The sequence below is a fragment of the Lygodium microphyllum genome, chromosome 29 (genome assembly GCF_053477565.2).
Source record: "Lygodium microphyllum isolate KBCC chromosome 29, Lygodium_microphyllum_v1.1.10, whole genome shotgun sequence".
Classification (NCBI taxonomy): Eukaryota; Viridiplantae; Streptophyta; class Polypodiopsida; order Schizaeales; family Lygodiaceae; genus Lygodium; species Lygodium microphyllum.
The window spans coordinates 37,906,889-37,929,491 of NC_141163.1; the positions used below are offsets into that span (position 1 = coordinate 37,906,889).

General features: G+C 45.2%; 1 protein-coding gene across 2 annotated transcripts in view; it reads left to right on the forward strand.

Moving 5' to 3' along the window:
* The window catches only part of LOC148010529 (uncharacterized), a 90,126-nt gene extending 68,040 nt beyond the window's left edge, over nt 1-22,086 (forward strand). Inside the window, exons 2-5 of one of the 2 annotated variants that reach the window (XM_087672038.1) lie at nt 20,671-20,739; nt 20,820-21,214; nt 21,303-21,412; nt 21,491-22,080. In XM_087672038.1, coding sequence (XP_087528164.1) covers nt 20,673-20,739; nt 20,820-21,214; nt 21,303-21,412; nt 21,491-21,650 — 732 coding nt within the window. In that variant the 5' untranslated portion in view covers nt 20,671-20,672 and the 3' untranslated portion in view covers nt 21,651-22,080. Of the gene's footprint in view, nt 1-20,670; nt 20,740-20,819; nt 21,215-21,302; nt 21,413-21,490 lie in introns of both variants that reach the window. The other variant, XM_087672040.1, reaches the window with a different exon arrangement.
* The last annotated feature ends 517 nt before the right edge of the window (nt 22,087-22,603 follow it).

The following is a 22,603-nucleotide window of genomic DNA, read 5'->3' on the forward strand; positions in this document are numbered from 1 at the left end:
GGGTGATTTGGGCTGACGTGAAGATCCATCTCAGGGACGACCTCCACTCCCCACCAAGTCTCTGTCTACAATCTTGAAGACCCTCTTGCAATAGGAGTTTCCAAGTCTACCCTCCTGGTGTGAGGCCGCGGACAACTAGCTTGCCCAAGAGGGCCATACTCTCAAACTCTGGGTCTATAATTCCAAGCCCTCCCTCTGATTGATGCGGTATGATGGTCACCTGCGCCACCTTAGCCCGAGAATCCCTGGAGCCGTCTGACTCGGACCAAAGGAAGTGCCGCACTAGGCGGCGAAGCTGCACTACGTAGGATGAGGAGAAGCACCAACACGAGGCGATGTACCAAGCCATTACTAGGAGGACGTGGTTAACCACTAGGGCTCGGCTGGCTAGTGAGAGGCGAGCCATGCTTCAGTAGATCAGCTTTCTCCGAATAGAATCGAGAACTGGAAGAAACTGCTGGGCGGGAGTGATGTCGAGTCCCACCTGGAACCCTAGGTACTGGACGGTCTGCCCTTTGCTCACCCATCTAAATCCTAGGTGGACGCCCCACTCCATGCTAAAGTCCAGGTCTGTGAGGAAACCAACCGACTTTCGCTAGTTGATTTTTGCTCCCGCTGCAGAACAGAACACCTCAAGAACCAGCCTCACTCTCTCCAGCATCAACTCATCGTCTTGTATGTAGAGTGCTCTATCATCTGCATACTCTGAGTCTAGCAACTCAGTCTCCTCTCTCACGGGAAGTCGGAGGCCGCGTAATCCGCTCACATGGGACTTGAGGAAGTGAGACATCGTCTCTGCAAAGAGTAGGAACAGGTACAGGGCCACGGGGCAGCCTTGCCAGACTGATCTCTCTAGCCGAAACTCCTCCCCTCGCCTACCACCTATGAGAATCCTGCTGGTGGCTGATTTGTAAAGTGCGGTGACCTCGCGAATCCACGCCTTGGGGAAACCCAACCTCACCATGGTGCCCTCTAGGAAATCCCAGTCCACCCTATCATAAGCTTTCTTGAAATCCAAGAGTAGTACGGCCAGTCTCTGCCCACTGTGCAGAGTCCACTTTGTCGCCTCAAAGAAGGTGAATACATTGTCTAGGATACTCCTATCCTGGACAAAGCCTATCTGTGTGTCATGGATGATGTTTGGTAGCACGGGGCGTAGTCGCCTACCAATCATCTTTGTCAGTGCCTTATAGGCCAATGACAATAAGGTGATCGGTCTCCACTAGGAAAGCTCCAATCGGGTCTCCCCCTTTGGGGAGAAGACTGATAAGGCCTGTCGAAAGGCTCCTTGGTATCTGTCTTGAAGTGAAAATCTCCTGGAAGGCCATCAGTAGGGGGTGCTTCACTACTTCCCAGTAGATAGTAAAGAATGCCTTAGAGAGGCCATCCTCTCTCGGGCATTTCTGCTTGTCCTGTGTATGGAAAGCCTGCTCTAGTTCCTTCTCTGTGAAGGGGGCTAGGAGGGAGCATCCCATCTCCTCTGCGACAACAGACGGGATGTGATCTGAGACCTGCTGCCTACATCGCTGCCCTCTAGCTGAGGCTATCTCCTGCTGGAAAAGGCGTCTGTAGTAATCAGTGGCAATCTCCATCACCTCGTCTGGGCTAGAACGAGTCTTCCCATACTGATCTCGAAGGCTGCGTATCTGCTCTCCTGAAGTGTGAGGCTGGTGCACCTAGAAAAACTCCCTGCACATCATGTCCCCCTTCTACGCCCAAAGAGCCGCCGAGGTGCGGAAAGAGAACTCAGAGCGCCTATCCTCTAGGCTAGCAATGGCTGCTCACGCTCGCACCTCTTGTGCGTGGAGAATGAGATCCCCTGGTGTCTCCTGTAGTAATCTCTGCGTGGCTGCAAGGTCTCGTCAGAGCGCTCTCTCCTCCTCCCAACTCTACTGCCTGGCGTGTATGGATGCCTCTTGGCAGATTCTGCTCGACTCGGCTAGGACCTCTGCAACCTCCTTTGCGAACCGGTCCCTCTTGCCCCACTCCCTAGTCCAGAGCTGTTCTATCTGTCTCGTCACCTCCTCCCTCCTATAGATGGAGTTAGCGATCCTACAGGATCGAGTGTCTAGGGCAGATGCTGGGGGATCTAGTTTCAGAAGAACGGGCAATGATTGGACAACATGGTGCCTGCCAATTGCCCAATCTGGCCTCCACGAGAGCCTCCCCACTCTCCCACATAAAACCTATCCAACCGCTCTAGCAGGACTCCACCTAGCCGCCTGTATCCCCAAGAGAAGTCCAGCGATCTCTCCCTCCTGTGGAAGGTAGGGTCTCTCCAGGCATCACGTGTACCTACTGCCAATAGAAATACCTCCCATGCCTCTTGCTCCTCCCCGACCATGCCCTAATAGTTTCTGCCTCTGCCTTGCTAGTCCTCCAAAGCCTCCAGGTTGTTGAAGTCTCCTCCAACGATCCAGGAGTCCACCTTTGGGAGTCCATTCACGATCTCCACCCAGAACCTGCTGCATGCCCTAACCTCCGTAGGGGCATAGACATTGAGGACTCCAAGGCATGAGTCCCCAATATCCAATCTGATCCATAGAAACCTCCTTGCCACTATCGTCCCATGGTCTTGTACACAGGCAGTGAGACTCGGGCCAATAGAAGTGCATATGCCTCCACTCCTGCGGTGGGCACCTATGGCATGCTCCCAGTAAGTGTGCGAGCTGCCCGGGAGTACCTTACCTACCCGCTGGGCCTAGGATGGAGTGAGCTTGTGCTCCTGTAGAAGTAAAATGTCGATCCGTCCGGCAAGGGCAGACTGCAACTCCTTCCAAACAATCAACTTCCTGGAACCACGTGCCCCACTGTAGTGGAGACTATTCACATTCCAGGATGCAAGGTGTAAGCTCATGGGAAAACCTGTTATTGACCGAGCAGACATCTGTCCGGTATGGAGGCTTCTGATGAGGATGAGAAACTATGGGGCATGTAAGTACGCTTTGCCGCAGGTCTAGACGGCGAACTCTAGTCCTCCTGGGGTGATAGATGCTCCAAGTGGTACTATCAATGCATTTATCAGCCATGCTGAGAGTTGTGACTTCGTACATTGGTAGAAACGGGCCGCTTGTGCTAGGGGCCACTCGAACACATCCCTCGGAGCCCTCCACTGTGGAGGGGCTCGAAAGATAATGCTCAAGTGTGGGACCTCGGCCCCAGCCCACCAGTTAATGTCCATCATGCAACCAAGCCACTGCTGTGCAAACAGTGCTAGTCCTTCTTCTCCCATCCATTGGGAGATGTGGTCCGCCGCCTGACTCTTCAACTCCTCTGTCTGTGTCGTCGTCCAATCCCTTGAGTGAGAGGACTGAAAGAAAAAGGAGTAGTTTGGTCCATTCGGTGGTGCTAGTAGATTGACCTTGCCCCACTTGACTTGCGAACCACGAAGATCCCCACCTCTAGAGGTAGTGGGAACACTCCGCGCTCGGCAACTCTCAGGTAGGACCATGTGCTACTGCGGAAGAACTCCCGTGACAACAACTGTGCCTGTCTTGGGAAGGTGTGATGGGTGGCAGGGGCAGATGAGCTGGTGGCTGTGTGGGAGGGGACTAGGGGGGGATCACCTGACACGGGTGTGGATCAAGGGGGGTGCTCGGCAGGGGAGATGGTGGGGGGGGAAGAGGGTCGAGGGACGGTGGGATGGTCGGAGGTATGTGGCGGGTGTGGGGGGGGCTGGTGGCCCTGGAAGTGGGGGGCTGTCGGCCAGGGTTAGCGGGGGGAGGGGGGACCTGGGAGGTGGGGGAGAGTGGGTGTGGGGGCTGTGGGATCTCAGGTGGGGTAGTTTGTGGTGCGGGTGGTGGCTGTGGGGGATTGCGATCCTGCCGGGTGGGACGGGCAGGGGGGGCTGTGGAGTACTCTGCTGAGGGGGCGTCGCTCACCCTCCTACACCCTACTGTCGAGGTTGCGACTATGGTGCTAGCTGCGGCCCCCCTGCCATCTTTCTCTTTGTCGTCTCTCGACCCGTGCGAAGCCATCAGCGTCCACCTGTGGGCTTGTCGGCGGAGCTGCCTTGGCTCTAAAATGTGTGCAATCTGTTGCATGGTGTCCAAAGTCGTGGCAGCGCAGGCACTGCCCTTGTTGCCTAGTCACAATGACCTGCTGCCTAAAGGAGTGACCTTCTGCCTCAATCTCTAGGAACTCGCTCGGATACACTTTGTGTCTTTCACGGCCACTCGTACCTTTGGGACTCCTGCAGCTATCACTGCATCTGCGAAGGAGGCAGGAAGAATTGTGCTGAAGAGCCGTAAAAAGTCCTCCACTAATTGGCGGTACTCTATCGCTAGTCCAAGGAAAAGTAGAGTGACTGGGTGTTTGAGAAATCTGTTGTAGAATGCGAATGTCTCCACCGTAAAGCCGCTATACTAGGGAACCATGTAGATGACCCCCTTCGTAGAAGCATAGGGCAAGCTCTCCACTAACTCATGAGTTGCATCCGCGGAGGTGAGTCGAACCATGAAAATCCCTCCGCCCATGAGGACTGCCTCCACCATCTGTGCTGTGCCAATGCGCAGGGTGAAGTGGAGCCAATCCCGCAGCTGAGCCCTTGATGGGGAGTGTCCAACGACCTGACCGAAGAATGTTGTTTCTTTCAACTCCAGCTCTGTGGCACGGACGACTGAGAGCTGTTCCTCAGAGAGGATGATGCGCAAGGTGTTTGATTGGGGGGCACTCACAGAATGCACTGGCGTCTTGCGCGTCCTTGTCGGGAACCTACCTAACACATTGCTGCGCTACTGGGGGGGGGGGGGGGTTTGCTGCAGGGGGAGGGAGCAACTGGAGGTGGGGGGGAGAAGGGAAATTTGCTGTTTTCAGAGTGGTGGTGTGACTGCCTAGATGGGCCTCCAGGCAGGAGAGTGCGCGCCCGGGGGGGGGGGGGGGGGGGGCAGTGGACGGCCAAAGGGGAAAAAGGCGAGCACGAGAGAGGGGGGGTGCGCAAGGCAGGTGCGAATGGGGGCGGGCGTAGGGCGAACAGGCGGCCACAGGGTAGGCGGCGCAAAGCGGGGGCAAGCTGTTGGGCGGGAGATAGGATGGACGGCCGTAGGGCAGGGGAGGAGAGGGTTGTCACTGCGATGGCAGGAGCTATCGGCGGCTCAAAGAACGCAATGGCAGTCGGCAAGGGAGAGATAGGGAACACGTCGCGTCAGCGGGGGGGAGGGGGGGGAGGTTTCGACGGGTTGCGATGGCGGGGGCGGGAGCAATGGTGTGTCGGTCGGGAGTTACTTTGCTTTGCACATGAATGTTGTGGTGGAGCACATGTAGCTGCAAAAAAGCATGAATTGTCTCAAGACTCCTCCACCATATCTTCGACGGTCGGTTTTGCAGATGGTCTAACAACTGGAATAGACATAGGCATAGAGATAGGGTGTGGTTGTCAGACCATTTATAAAACAGACCGTCGAAGTTATAGTGGAGGAGATATCAAAGAACTTAAAAGACCTACAAATCAAGATGACTAGAATGGAGCAGCAGCCACTTAGTCCAGCTCCACTTTTAGCCCCAACTTCTTCTTCTCTTGCAAATTCTTCCAAAAATGATCGTGTCCGTCATTGTATGTGGTATGATAGTCCAGATCATGAGCAAAAGGACTGTCAAGATTTTGAAGAGGCAAGAAGACTGAAGTTGGTAGTCTGGAAAGACAAGATGATATGTTTTGGAGTGGCTGATCAAACCAAATTTTGGTAAGGGTGGTATGAAGAAATTGCTAGAGGAGTCGCTTTTGGGCTCTTCTTATGCGATGTGAGAGGTGGCAAGAGAAGCTGCTGCCTATGGCCTTTAGTTAGAGCAATTGCCAAAGGACAAATCTCCTTTATGGTCCTATGCACTGCATACAGAGAAAAATGGGAAAGCTTCAACATTAGAACTTTGAGCCATAGGTGATAAGATCAGGAAAGGAACTGGATGGGATGATCGAGTTGATGTCTTTTCTATCTATGCCTATATGGTGAAATCTTAGTTCGAAGCGCTTGTTGAGGAGAAGCGAAAAAGAGATGATGATCAGCCTGAAGGTTCGAAGAGGGTGACTAGGAGTGATTTAGCTACTTGGCCTTCTTCTTCAAGACCAGAGCAGAGTATGGCTGATGTTCAGAAGCCGAAAGTACAAGAAGATCAGAAAGCCCCGAAGACAAAGGATCCGAAGCCAAAAAAGCAACCTGGATTTAAGGTGCTTTTCGACATTGAGACGACTACGGACTTGAAGAAGGCGCTTGAAGATCGGATTCTTAATTGCAAAATTGAATTCACTCTCGGAGAAGTCTTGGGAATTGTGAAAAGAGAATTTCATGATGTTATCATCAACATCATTAAAAGAAAATGACATGTTATTGAAGAGTCAACACAGGATATGATCCATCGAGATGCTTTAGCAGTTGTTGAGGCTATTATCTATGGCTTGTAGATTGAAGAGATTGATTTTGATGAGGAGTTTACTGAGGAGTCTACAGATAGAGCTTTATGTATGCAGTCCAAGAAGACTCTTCAGCCTGTATAGTATGCGGAGAGTGATGACATGCCTAGATTGGTGCCTCGTAGCCATTTTTCTCGTAGTCATGGGCTCGTACGACTACGGAGACGGTAGTCAAGCTTGGTGAGATGGAGACCCCTTGTGTTGCTCTTTTGGATCATGGCTCTGAGATTAATGTCATAGTGCGTGGGTTGTATGATACTAGTAGATGGCCAATTGATGTGGATCATGGTTGGCGCATGTGTGCGGCCAACAACACTGTAGGAGATTTGTATGCTGCTTGTCCGAACTTGAAGATTTCTATTGGAGATGTGGATGAGACTTATCATTTCTTTGTGCAGAACTCTTGATCCTATTCTTTGTCAAGCTTCTTGTATCTTGATAAGAGGTCTTATCCTATTCCATGTGAGGCTTCTTGAATCTTAAGAGGCTTCGTGAATCTTAATATGAGTTCCTTATCTTACTCTTCTTCTTGTTACGTTCCTTGTATCTTGTGAATAGAGTGGAGGGCTTCTTGCATAGTATTCTTGTGATAAGGGATTCTTGTGAAGGAGGGCTTCCATCTCGCAAAGCGTCCCTATGACGAGCAACTTTCACGAACTCCTACGCGTTTTCCCTGCGACAACGGCACTAAGTACAATCACCAAGAAGGCTTGAGCTAGCGCGGCGGTAATGGCTTGTTGAACAACCGACCAAGTGAGAGGAGCTCAATGGCAATGGCTAGTGGCGGATGATCGCGAGCGATGGAGATGGCAATGAAGAAAAGTGGCTTTGATACATCGTTGGCCTAGGTGTGAAGTAATTACATGATTAATTGAAAGATAAAGAACAAATTAATGGATGCTCAATCACTCAATCACAAAAAGACAGGTGATGTAATAGTGAGTGAGAGAGAATACAACGCCAAAGGCAATCACAATGAATAATGCCACATGTATGTACTAATGAGACACAAAGTGTCTTTTTATTATAAAATAAAACCCTAACTGCTTAATTGTCATAGGAAACCCTAATCCTAGGGGCAACAAGTGCATTTAATGGTAATTTAAATGCCTAAGGAGCCCGGACCATAAATCAAAGGGCATCAATGCATAGCCCATGAGATGGCCCACATAATGGGGGAATGATGAAGAATGAATGAGAGTAAATGTGGAGTGTGGAGTTGGATGAATGCCCATGCCCTATTTATAGACACATGAGTTACTGTTGTCTAGGGTGGTACCCCAACTAGTGGCATCCCAACACTAATAAATGATACAACTAAAGTCTTTTTAGGGATGTAAGTGGAAACCAAAATAGAAAGTAATGCAATAGAATAAACTTAATGACTTCGGTATCTCAACAACGTACATAATTTATTATTGCTTTCAATGGAGGGAGATCTAGCACCATATCTTTCATTCTAAGATGAAGCAAATTGCCATGCCACAACCGAGGGTCATTAATGACCTTACAATCCGTGGCTAATGCATGCTTTGATACTCTCCTCTCATGCATGTCAAGTTGATAGAGACCATTGCATAACATGACTATGACCACAAGGTCTTTCCCATTCCTACAGTCATGCACATTGCATTTGTCCATGTGAAATTTAACAACAAATGCAACATATGCAATGGCTAAAACTGAAAGCAAGTTTTTTTAAAAATGCTAAGCAAAAGCAATATGTCTCTAAGCACAATGATATCCATCACAACAATTAGAATCTCCCCGATCACATAGGAAGCCTTGTCCACACAGATGACTCCCCTTCCCTTTGGTGCATCCTAAAGTGAGACAAATAGCTCACTAAAAGAGTTGATGTGCTTATAAGCACCACCATCAAAGTACCATGTATCCTTGGCTTTTGCCATGGATAAACATTGTGCATGTGAAGAGGGATCATAAAAGCATTACACAACAAGTGCATAAAATGAAGATATGTCCAAGTGGACCATGTGCATTGCTGCATCACATTTGCTAAATTTTCAACCATAGTCATAATTGATTACTTTCTTTTTTTGCTTGCCATATGCTTCATGCATTCCTCAATAAGATGCCCCTTTGATACATTGCTTACTCTTTTTATTCTCATCCTTGCTTGTTGTTATGAGAGTCAGAAGAGGGGGACTGCCTTGCCTTTTCCCTTAGAATTTAAATGATGCCATGTTTTCCCTTTACCTTTATGGCTAGCTGTAAATGCTTGTTTGTCTATGACCATGCTTGAGTGATTAAGCTGAGATTGTTGTTCTTGCAATAACAAAGAGACAAACTCATCAAAAGTCTATGCCAACATTATCTCTTGTGAGTAAACGAAGAGTTAGTCATAAAGCTTTGATATAGCTCTTGCAAACTAGCCAATTTAGTGGACACAAGTGATGTATCAAGAATAATGGCATCAATATCAGCATGTTATTCATTGATATATTTGATGCGAGTGATATATGCATCAATGAAGTCACACTTAGTCCTATGATCAAACTCCAATCGCTTACATAAGCAAGCAAAATATACCTCATTATGTACCTAATAGAGGGAAGCGAGTTTCTCCCATGCTTATTTGCATATAGTACATGGCCGTATATTCAGAATAATCTACTTCTTATATTATAGCACAATTAAGGTATATGTTTGAGCATCCCTTGCTATCTTAACTGGTTACTTGTAGAGGAGGAGGAATAGAAGGAGCTAGTGCTAATGATCCACGGACCACTAGTAATAGTGGATGAACCGCTTGGCTTGTTGGCCTAATCTCAATGCCTGACATGACTGCACACTATGTTGCAAGGAGTATATGCCTATCATATACCTATCTTAGTTAATTGGTCCGATCTAGTTTATCTGAGAGGTGGAGGAAGAGTGGAAGTACAAGCGGAAGCGAGAGGATGCAAGAGCTATAGAGGTTCAAGCAAGAGAGAGCAAGACGGTATGTGGGAACTCCAATAGTCACAATGTGCGACTTGTCTTCCATTATTCTATTGTTATAGAAAGAATAAAGAATAAAGTGAGTAATAGGCAGCCACCACTTGTAGTGTACAGGTGTGCAGCCAGTAACTACAAGTAAATGTAAGTAAATGTAGGTGGCTAGGCTATCTCGGGGATGTGAAAATTTTAAGATGCTTTTATGTTGCTATTGACATTTGATTAGGTTAATGATCAAATATGCAAGGTTGTTAAGCATGTGTTACACATGGCAATTATTTTATGATAACAAGCCGATGACCCCGAGGATGCAGTAGATGTCAAAGGCAAAAGTTGTGATAAGTTATGCAAAGTGGGTTTTGGTTGTTAGTTATGTCAGTTTTGACCCTAGGACAATTGTTTGGCCATTAAGTGTCAGTGGTGACGCTAGGGGCTGGGCATTAGTTAATTAATTAATGCTAGTCTATGGGTCAATAGAGGTTGGAGACCACTCCCAATTGCAAATGGCCCAGCCAATTTGTTTATGGATGGACAAATTCAATGCTGAAAAATGGGTTTACAAGGCTGGCACTTGTTACAAATACCCATGCAACAGAGAAAAACGTTTTTTTGGGTTGGTTTGAGCCATTTAGTCTATTTTGCTTGCAAGAGAGAGGAAGGAGGTGTTGTTGGTCCGATTGGCAGTCATTGGAGGACCTTGTGGGACAGCCTATAGTAGGAGAAGGCCATCTGGGAGTAGGTGACAACAATTTCAACCCTCTTAGGTGCATGCAACAGCAGCAGGGGTTGGTGACAGCATTAAATGGCCTCCTGGCAACATGCAAGAGCATCCAATGGCTGTTCTAGGTTGGCAGCAATAGTTTTCAAAGTTCTCTCACCTTCTCTTAGAAGATCTCTTCATTTCTCCAGTAAATTTGGTGGACAAGAGTGAGAATTCTGCTGTTAACCCTAAATTTTTGTAGAAATTAGGGTTTAGCAGCCAACTTAGGACTTGTGCTATCAGTCAAGGGCATCGCACACTGAAATTAGCACCTGAAATTCAAGGAATCGTCAAGGATTTTAGATGGTAGATCATCCATTGTGAATAATATTAGTACAAAAAGAAATTTTAACATGATTGAAAACAAACCATAAATCATTAAATAATAGAACACATGTTTAAAGTGGAAATAGCCCTTTCATTACAAAATAAGATAAATACATAAGGGTGGCCATTGCGGTTGCATGGGCTACGCGCAACATGTGATACAACCAAAGTCTAGTACATACATGGTTCATGGATGATGCATCGTAGTGGCATGTGGATACAATGATAGTAGATACAAAAAAGAGAGACCTATGAATCTATGATGAAGTATCCCTATTATCATTATCATCATCATTAGAACCATGTGAGTGCTCATTAAGAGAGTTTGAAGATGACTCCTAGATGTCGGATGATGACACTCTCACACTCATCCTCACTGATGAGGTTACCATCATTATCAAATGATGGCTCCCTAGGTGCCAACTGTGTAGGCAAGAGGGGGGGATGTCATCATGGGGTATGAGATGTGCGCTACTAGAGCCCCGCCTTACATATGTTTGCAAGCCACTTGAACCACCCCCAATGGATGTTGGAGGGCGCCAAATGACCATGCCCATGCTACCACTTACTCGAACTCCTTGCCCATGAGCACATTGACTGATGCTACCACTTACTCGAACCCCCTGCCCATGAGCGCACTAACTGTGAGTGTCACGAGTATTTGCTGCTATAAGCTCTCTAATAGAGCTTTGCAAAGATCATCTTCTCGTGTATGTACTCTTAGAAGAGTGTCACTCATCAACTTGAATTTATCAACATTCACCTATACAATACATGTAAGATTGTAAATGCTGAAGTCTAAATTGTAAAGTAAGTAACCTTCAAAGTTTAAAATAATAAAATTTAAATTTTATGGTTTAAATTTTAAATTGTAAAGTATAACTTTTAAAGTTTAAAGTGTTTATTTGCTTTGGACTACCCATGCCCATCATAGCCCTCATCATGTGTAAGTTAGTGTGGGAATAGACTAGCTGCTCTAGCTATGGTGTGCTAAGCCGATTGTGAATCATTGTGTGAATGATGGAATAGGCACTCAAGTTTCTCTCATATGTACCCGAAGAGCAATTTTGAGCAAGGACTCTCATGGCTAAGGGCTGAAGGGTCTCGAGAGTGTATCCAAAGTTTTGCCACCAAAATAGAGGCTTCACAAGTTACTCCCTCCTCCAACAAGTGTGAGAAGTAAAATTCACATGCCCTCTTTGATGTGCATAGTATCCTAGCTCCTTGAGCACTGCATTATGGTCATCCACAGGGATCATATGTGTCAAATAAGCAAGCTGGTTTGAATGGAGCTCTCTATCGTCCATGACCATTGGCGACTTGTAGGCCGTGATATGCTCAGGGTAAATGAAAACATGGAAACAGGTAAACCCAACTCTCCAAGAGTTGATTTTTTGATGATTAATAGCACGAGTCCCATTTCTCCTCCCAGCCTTGCCTAGATAGTTGCTGGCAACTCTCTTCGTGATCCGACTGCCAGCCGTCAACCTTTAGTGAGTCCTACTATTCTTCTAGTTTATTCTAGGCTCCCCTTAACCCCGTTCGGGCGCCCAAGGCCCCCGGACGGTCGTCCCTCGCGCCTGTTTCCCGTAATTTACCTTATTAATATAACATTTCCTTCCCCTTAAGAATTGGTTTCGTCCTCGAAAACGATACTTGGAAGGTCTAATTGTAAATTGAGAAACCTTTTTCTTAGGGTACTTACTCGCTCCCATGTTGAGCTTTCTTCTGAACAATCTTTCCACTTAACCAAACATTCTTGATAAATAGTATTCCTTGTTCGTCTGTTACAAACATTTAATATTCTTTCTGGTTCATGTTGATTAGATTGGTCATCTAATAGCTCCTCAATGTTATTATTTAAGATTAAATTATCCAAATTACCCAGCTTCTTCCTTAACTTACTCACATGAAAAACTGGATGTATTTTACTACCAGCAGGTAGTTGGAGCTTGTAAGCCTGTTCTCCCACCTTTTTAAGCATTGTGAAAGGACCACAATACCTGGGTGAAAGCTTTGGACATTGTCCTGTTTTCATGGTTTTAGTTTGTTCAGGCACTTTAAGATAGACCAATTCTCCTTTTTCAAAGGAGACGTCTCTTCAGTGAGGATCTGCATAAGCTCTAGCTCAATTTTGAGCTTTCTTAATATTTTCTTGAGCAAATTTTAACATACTATTCATATCCTCCAAAAAGTCTGTGGCTGCCTGAACCTTTTCCTTATGCAGTCCTACTGCATGAGGAGCTCTGGGCTGAAACCCATACATTAACATAAATGGACTATACCCAGTGGAAGAGTGCTTGTCACTATTATATGCAAACTCTGCTATCGGTAGATACTCTTCCCAATTAGTTTGCCTTTTACTTACATACGCCCTGAGCATATCTTCAAGGATTTGGTTAACCCTTTCAGTTTGCCCATCTGTTTGCGGGCCGCCGTACTCATGCTAAGTTTAGTATCAAACTTCCTAAATACCGCACGCCAAAATTGACTATTAAATTTTCTATCCCGATCAGAAACTATATTTTCCGGAAGGCCATACAATCGGTATATGTTTTGTACGAACAATCTAGCCAATTCTGGTGTTTTAACATCAGTTGAAGTTGGAATGAACCTAGCCATTTTGGTTAACCTATCCACAATCACCCACACAGAGTCGTGCCCCCTCTGTGTTCTGGGTAATGCAACAATAAAATCCATGGAGATACTCTCCCATTTTCCTGAAGGAATCTCTAATGGATGGAGAAGTCCTCCCATTTTCAATCTTTCAGCTTTATTAACTTGGCATTTATTACATTTGACCACATATTCAAGGACGTCCTTATTCATTCCATGCCAATAGAACTGCCTTTTAATAAGACTATAAGTCTTATTAACTCTTGGATGTCCCACGCTAGGGGTATCATGACACTCAAAGAGTATCTGGTGCCTTATTTCTTTATCTTTCGGGACACATACCCTACCCTTGTAGAGTAAATAACCATTATCAATGGTAAAATTCTTCCACTTGAATCCGGTTTGAGCAACCCCTGATGCTCCATTTCCTTGTTGAACATCCTTAGATATTCCTTCCTCAGTGGAGGCCCTTCCATTTGAATCTCCATTTTCTATCGCTTCCCATATGTTGGAATATGCTGGATCAACCTGGCATTTCCCTTTTAAGGATTTAAGCGAATTGGAAGTGAACTGAGTAAAACTCAATTAATTTATGATGGGCATTCTGCTGAGTGCATCAGCCACTATATTATACTTTCCTTTTCTATACCTTATCTCATAGTTGAACTCTTGGAGGAGTTCAGCCCATCTGGCTTTACGCCCTTGTAGATCTGGTTGGTCATTAAGCCACTTAATGCTTTCATGATCCGACAAGATCAAAAGTTTGGCACTGTACAGATAGTGCCTCCATTTCTTCATTGCATGTACTATTGCATACAGCTCCCTCTCATAAACAGAATAATTCTTTTTTGCACGGTCTAATTTCTTGCTTTCAAAAGCAACTGGTCGACCTTCTTGTAATAAGACCGCGCCTAACGCCTTATCGCTGGCATCGGCTTCAACCACAAATGGTTTATTGGGATCCACAATTAATAGTACTAGAGCTGTAGCAGTAGCTACCTTAAGTTTTTGAAAACTTTCATTTTGCTCTATTCCCCAATTAAAGCTCTTTCCTTTTCCTTAAGTTGGTCTGTCATTGAAACAACTATTTTGGCATAATCTCGAATGAATCTACGATAAGATCCAGATAAACCTAGGAAGATCTGCAGCTCTTCCAGGTTCCTTGGAGATGGCCATTGAATAATTGCTCTTACTTTTGCTGGATCCATCTTAATTCCCTCTTTCGAGATAATATGCCCTAAATATTTGACCTCTTGTGCGAAGAATTCACATTTAGTTTTCTTCGCATAAAGGGAATGTGTTCTTAACAGTTGGAATACCAGTTGTAAGTGTTCCAAATGTTCTTCTCTTGATTTACTAAAGATCAAGATATCATCCAAGAAGGCTACTACAAAATGTCCTAGATAGGGCCGTAACACACTATTCATTAGCTTCATAAAGGTAGCTGGTGCATTAGTGAGGCCAAAAGGCATCACCAGAAAATCACAATGCCCGTATCTAGTACGAAATGCTGTCTTAGGAACATCTTATGCCTTAATTCTTACTTGGTGATAGCCTGATCTTAAATCTATCTTTGTGAAGAATTTTGCCCCTTGTAATTGATCAAAAAGATCTTTCATTCTGGGCTTAGGAAATTTATTCTTCACCGTTATTTTATTAAGTGCTCTATAATCAACACAAAGTCGCATAGAACTATCTTTTTTCTTTACCAATAAAATTGGCGAAGCCCAAGGTGAATTGCTGGGTTGTATAAACCCTTTATCAAGGTAATCCTTAATTTGTCTTTCAACTTCTTGCTGTGTTTCACTTAACTTTTAAGGTGGTTTAGAAATAGGGTGTGTATCCTTATTTGTGTCAATTGGGTGATTTATATCACCCCTATCTAGTGGAAGGCCACTTCATAAATCAAAAGGAAACACATCTTTAAATTCATCTAACAAACCACTTAATTCATTATTTACATTCAACTTAGTAGGAGATTTCAATGCACGCACTGGAGATAGACAGAGTGACTTTTATATGCATGACAGTGCCATGTTCAAAGAGATCGACAAAGATGAAATAGGCCTATGCAGGAGAGCCCAAGATAAAGAAGTGAGTACCTATGGGACACACCTATTGACTTTGGGAAGTGCACATAGACTAGCCATCTTTAATGGTCTGCCACAATGGCCAAGATCTGACAATTTGACATGTTGGAATCATAAAGGAGGGGCAAGTATCGTCGACTACCTGATGGGCTCACCAACATTGATACCAGTCATCCAGAATTTCAAGATATCTAAGAGGCCAATTGGCATAGCAGCAGATCATGCTATTCTGATACTCATGCTCTCTTGTGTACATATGAAACATGAAACACCATGCCTCCCTAAACATCCCAAATACTACTTTACAGAAGACACCTCACATATCTAAAGTGGTTCTCTGCAGACCAGTTTACATACATTGGACTTGAGCAGATCGTTGGAAGAATGTACAAGGGATTTAGCAGAGGCCATACATGGATCAGCCATGTATGCATTCCCACACACCTTGCCCCGATGTAGACCCACACGATCTATTGCTCCCCAAAATAGTTGGTATGATGATGAGTGTAGAGTCACCCGAGCTCGCTTACAGAGGGAAGTGGAGCTAGGCACTCAAACACATCACTAAGCAAAGGCGTTCTTCAAACGCCTTGTGTTGAAGAAGAAACGAGACTACCTAACGAAAGTAGAAGTAGAGATATATCAGCTATTTTTGGGGCGGGACAGCAAGAGCGCATGGAAGATGTTTCATGAAAGACAGCCCCCCATACAGATTACATCACTAGATGCTTGGCTTGACTATGGGAGACAGTTGTATGACCTGCCAGGACAGCCACCTATGCAGCCCCCACAAGCTTGTAGGCCTACACAGTGGTCTTTCTTCACATAGAAAATGGTTAGGGATGCAATCTATAGATTACTAAATGGGAGGGCACAAGAACCTTGGGAGACCAAAACCATGGTTTTCAATACTTCAGTAGCATGGGTGACTAGATCTATGTAGGGAGAGATATACTGGAGCATGTGAGAGAATATGTCTATTTGGGAGTCACTTTCTTTGGCCCACGTTTTTTGTTGAGAGGGGCGTCAGAGGCACGTCTGGCACATGGATACGCAGCACTAGGGGCACTTGAGAGTCAATGTGCTCACATACAGTTCCAGGAGCCCCGCACCAAACTTTGGTTGTTTGACACCCTAGTCACACCTACATTACTATATGGAGCAGAGGTATGGGGTTGCAGCTTGTACCATAGGTGCCTTAGCCCACTCACTGATCAGATTGGAGTAGAGAGGGATTATTATGATGGTTGGGATAGCACGCATGGAGAGGGCAGTGTCCTTTTGGCACAGACTATGGGAACTTCCATGCCATGGATACTCTAGATTGGCACTAACCTCATCTAGACAACTAGCAACATGAGGTGAGAAGAACTGTTGGTTTTCACAGATGGCTATTTGGATGAGCCTACATGGTTTGGATATTGACTGTCTTCCACCTTTGGATTATAGCCTTGACTGCCCTACACTTTCTCTCAGCCGATCAGAGTTGAACCAGGTGATTAGAGCTGATATCTTGAGGATTGAGACGGCAAGGACATGGATCCACCCACCACTCCCTCTAGGATCAAGGATGCAGTTCTACAGGAGTCATTTCTCGTGCCTCTCTGATGATGGCTTCACTATTTGGCCAGCATATATGGACACCCATCTCTCCCATAGCGTACGGGTTGTTATTGAACAGATTCGCACCTCCTCACATAGGCTCCAGATGGACAAACACCCTAGGAGAGGATAGGACTTGCTAGCTTTGTGGTCGAGAGCCTAAGACAGAGGAGCACTACATATGCAGATGCACAATATACTATGACATATGAGGACGGTACCATTGCCTCTTCCGGGATGGATTTGGACCCATTCGTCGTGTCATGGAGTACGAGGACCAGAGATGCCTAGGTCTCTTCCTCCTGGAGCTCGAGAGGCGCCGAACTGCACTATGGCGAAATAGGAGGCTAGCTCACCCAGAGGGACACACACAGAGAGTAATGACAGACTTCTTCTACAGAGCCGACCCTACTGACACTACCAGCCTAGCAGAGACAGAGCCACCCGCCAGACACCTTACAGGCCACACCGTGGAGTCACATTGGATAGAGCCGTTTCCCTTTGTCGAGCACGATGACCCCGTCTACCAGGACCACATCCGAGGAGGCCACACCACAGTTGGATTAGAGCCATTATCACGAGATAGTGCAGACTCACCACCAGGCATATCAGTGAAGCAGCTAGGAACCGCATCATAGCTGAGATCATGTGCAGATCTTGAGACCAGCTACAGCCCATAGTCTCCACCACACTTTTGTACATGGCTAAATCAGATCTGGTCCCATAGTCTCCACCACACTTTTGTACATGGCTAAATCAGATCTGGTTCTCCTTTCCTGTCCTTTTCTTTTCTATCGATGGAACAACACTACACATGGTTCAACCCTAGTATAGCCCCATCGTATAGTTATTTTCAGTATTGTTTCATAGGCCACCTACTTACTTGTAATGTTATCTTTACCTTACTGATGAGGTGACATTAGACATGGATGTACTCTGGATTTTGTCTCATAGGCCACATTGGCCTTATGTAGACGTTAATATATCTTTCTTTCTTTCTTTCTTTCTCTCTCTCGTGTGGGCACAGGTGCCCTTAGGTGTGCAGTGTGTGCATTGAGGTTCCTGTGACTCTGAGTAGAGAAAGATGACTAGTGTGGATTACCAAGAAAAAGATGCCTTGGAAAAAGGCACAACACAGGATGATCACCAATACATGTTGCAAATGTCAATGTTGGATGAGCCACATGAAAGGTGAGTAACTGCCAGCCCCACCCTGACACGTCACCACTGGGAAAGTGGCTGACAAAGCATCACTTGTGCAGATCTGAGTCATTGCCACCACAGGAGAAAGGTTGTTCATGCAGCAATGCCACTCTTTTCTTGAAGCACACAAAGATGCTGGAAAACTCAATTGGTCAATGCATATGCACTTTCCAGCAAGTCGTGAGCCAGTTTGATCAAGTCCAAGTAGTAGATGCATGACTTTCTGAATTCATGCTTAAGAGGCATTGGAAGACTTATTCTATTGGTTTGCAAAATTCTATGGAATATTAAGTCCCCTTTTGTGCAGACACTGGCTAGCAAGTTGCAGCAAACAAGTTAGAGGAGCCTCCACACATTGCATGCAGATGGGAAATGCAGGAATGCAAAATGCCAATGCAGCTCCAGCAGAGGAAGCTGCCAGGTACCATGATGGGAGCCAGAAACACAGGTGCATGGAGAGAGTGAGAAGAAAGAGAGAAGTAATAGTATTAATGATGAAGCACTCGGGACAGGAAAGTGTAAGAGTAGCCCTGTCATTGGTTTGTGTCAGCATAATGTGGTTCTCAGCTTCATAGCAGTGGTACATTGTACTCCTGTCCCATATGTTGATGCACAGCCAGGTCCCCTTTTGTGCAGACACTGGCTAGCAAGTTGCAGCAAACAAGTTAGAGGAGCCTCCACACATTTCATGCAGATGGGAAATACAGGAATGCAAAATGCGAATGCAGCTCCAGCAGTTGTGTCAGCATAATGTAGTTCTCAGCTTCATAGCAGTGGTCATTGTACTCCAGTCCCATGTGTTGATGCACAGCCAGGTCCCCTTTTGTGCAAGACACTGGCTAGCAAGTCGCAGCAAACAAGTTAGAGGAGCCTCCACACATTGCATGCAGATGGGAAATACAGGAATGCAAAATGCAAATGCAGCTCCAGCAGAGGAAGCTGCCCGACACCATGACGGGAGCCAGAAACACAGGTGCATGGAGAGAGTGAGAAGAAAGAGAGAGACGCAATAGTATTAATGATGAAGCACTCGGGACAGATAAGTGTAAGAGTAGCCCTGTCATCGGTTTGTGTCAACATAATGTAGTTCTCAGCTTCATAGCAGTGATACATTGTACTCCTGTGCATGTGATGATGCACAGCCAGGTCCCCTTTTGTGCAGACACTGGCTAGCAAGTTGCAGCAAACAAGTTAGAGGAGCCTCCACACATTGCATGCAGATGGAAAATACAGAAATGCAAAATGCCAATGTAGCTTCTGCAGTTGTGTCAGCATAATGTAGTTCTCAGCTTCATAGCAGTGGTACATTGTACTCCTGTCCCATGTTAGCAAGTTGCAGCAAACAAGTTAGAGGAGCCTCCACACATTGCATGCAGATGGGAAATACAGGAATGCAAAATGCCAATGCAGCTTCTGCAGTTGTGTCAGCATAATGTAGTTCTCAGCTTCATAGCAGTGGTACATTGTACTCCTGTCCCATGTTAGCAAGTTGCAGCAAACAAGTTAGAGGAGCCTCCACACATTGCATGCAGATGGGAAATACAGGAATGCAAAATGCCAATGCAGCTCCAGCAGAGGAAGCTGCCAGGCACCATAATGGGAGCCAGAAACACAGGTGCATGGAGAGAGTGAGAAGAAAGAGAGAGAAGCAATAGTATTAACGATGAAGCACTCGGGACAGAGAAGTGTAAGAGTAGCCCTGTCATTGGTTTGTGTCAGCATAATGTAGTTCTCAGCTTCATAGCAGTGATACATTGTACTCCTGTCCATGTGTGCACAGCTAGGTCCCCTTTTGTGCAGACACTGGCTAGCAAGTCGCAGCAAACAAGTTAGAGGAGCCTCCATACATTGCATGCTGATGGGTAATGCAGGAATGCGAAATGCCAATGCAGCTCCAGCAGAGGAAGCTGCCAGATACCATGATGAGAGGCACAAACACAGGTGCATGGAGAGAGAGAAGAAAGAGAGAGAAGAAATAGTATTAATGATGAAGCACTCAGGACAGAAAAGTGTAAGAGTAGCCCTGTCATTGGTTTGTGTCAGCATAATGTAGTTGTCAGCTTTTTAGCAGTGGTACATTGTACTCCCGTCCCATGCGTTGACGCACAGCCAGGCGTAAGCTCCTTGTTCCTTGTATTTGGTAGTCCAATGATTCAGTCAAGCGTTCAGCATTCAGATGTGTACCATCAGTTCTGAGAATTGGTTTTTGTGTGAGAATTTACATAGCTAATTTATGGTGCATTTATTGTGAGATAAATTACAATGATAGCAGGGTCTAGGAATAGGGGGTTAACAATCACCACATTTTATTCATTTTTAATAGGATGGCACCTCCAACACTAGAGTAGCTCACAGTGCAAAAAACACTAAAAATAGCAAACATAGTTTTTCCCATAATGCAAATCAAAGGTAATTATGTCAATCAGGAATGTATAACCCAAGCACTACAGAGTGTGAGGATGTGGACTTGCTGTTTAGTAAAATAATTCAGCACAAAGATGGTTCTAATATGGCGGAGCTGGATATGTTGGAGATGACCATGCCCACTTTAATCACATACATAGATCTGGAACACTGCGATGGGTTTGCCCCATGCAAAAGTGACATGCCTTGCTCAGGATCTCTACGTTTACTGGTAGCATTGAAAGTATGCGTCATGCTAAGGATGGCTTTCCTTTAATCCAATTTTCTCTTTCTTATTTTTCCAGCCATGTCTCAGAATATCAGTGGTGCAAATGGAGTAACACGGACCGGAAACTTAGATAACAGTTCTGAAGGTAATAATTTTGGTGCAAATGGATCATCATGAGCTGCAAACTTAGAAAGTGTCTCTCTGAAGACAATGGTACCATTGCAGGTGGAGCAACTGAGACTGTGAATGGAATTTCTCAAGAGAATTTTGGTGTTTCAAATGCAACACAGACTGCAGACCTGATTAGTTCTCTGGGAGGAAATGCTAGTGGTGCAAATGGACCTTTGTGGGCTGCAGGTTTAGATAGCTTCTCTGAAAACAATAGTAGCAGTGCAGGGGGAGCAATTGGGACTGTGAATATCATTTCTCAAGAAAATTTGAGTGGTTCAGATGTAACACAGACTGCAAACTTGATTAGCTCTTTGGAAGAAAATAGTGGCGCAAACAGGTCAATACAGGTCGAAAATTTAGATAACTCAATGGAAGATGAAACAGGGAGTGTGGATGAAGATGGCTCTTCTGAAGATGAACATTTTGAAATTGAAGACATGTCTTATGAGGTACACGTGGCAATGTTTGAATATTTTGCTTTGACCATCAGGGCAATCTTAGACATTTACGTGTAATTCTTCCACCTGTCAATTGCAGAATCTTGTGTTACTGGAGAATGTGAAATGTACAGCCTCCTCTGCTATTCTTAAGACCCTGATTGGGCACACGTTCATGAAGAACATTCCCTCGTCTAAAAGTTTGGATGAGTAAGTATGCAGTTTGTTTGTCTATTTGATAAAGATTATCAGTGACTTCTGCTCAAATTGGGTATCTTGTATTTGCAGATTATGTACAATCTGTCAGGATAAGTTTAAGGATGGGGATTCACTCATGATCTTACATTGTTCACATGCTTACCATGAAGCATGTGGATTGGAGTGGTTTCTAAATCACTCTAAGCTATGCCCAGTGTGCAAGCACGATGTTACTGATGGACATTTGTGATGCCGTTAATGGGAAAGTGCATTAGGATCCTTGTTAATATAGATAGTTTGTGAGCACCAAGCTTTTCATACTGCAAAGGCCACCCAGTGGACATTATTAAATTACACAGGACTCTTGGCAGCCATGGCTTCTATGTAACATGATGCTGTGGTAAATATGAATCCCCTTGAATAATCAGCAAGAAGTTTTTACTCAGAAAAGAGATCCTGTGGCAAGTGCATATGCACTCTTTTGTTATTGGCTAACGCTTCAGATTGCAGGTCCTAAAAAGGGGGTGAAAATCCACATAAGTGAAAAAAGGAACCTTCTCTTGAAGAAGAGAAACCATGGGGATAAATTTTGGAAAAAGAAAAATTACCCACTCTAAAATGTGAAGGGTAGAATGACGAAACCATCCTTATAAAGGTGAAGGGTAGAATGACGAATCCATTCGCCAATCATAAATGGAGAGGCTAGGAGCCAATACATGTTCATCATAGCTATAGTATTAAAAGGGCAAATCTATGTATAGTTCTTGAAAATGGGTGTAGTGGCATAGTCTCTCCATCAATGCAAATGCAACATACCCTTGTGCTAGACTACGCTATGATACTTGTATAATATAAAGGCTTCTTATACCAGTAAAAATGATACTTGAGTACACATTGAGTTTTTCACCTCCACCTTGTTGCTTCTCTAGGTGATCAATGTCTCTCTCATAACACACGCGTGCGTGCACACACACACGCACACATTTTTTTGGTAATATCCAATGCAGTATATTTATGTGCTCACAAATTTACAAGCTGGTGACCCCCGGAAAAGGGGGCTATCCCAAACTATTAGAAACATAAAAAGAAAAGCTCTATGCAGGAAGTGTCCATGTCACCCTCATAGCTGGCATCATATAGAGATTGCCGCAGTGAGGCTCAGAAGGATTCATATTGCTGGTGGTTTTGGCGACCCAACTATGC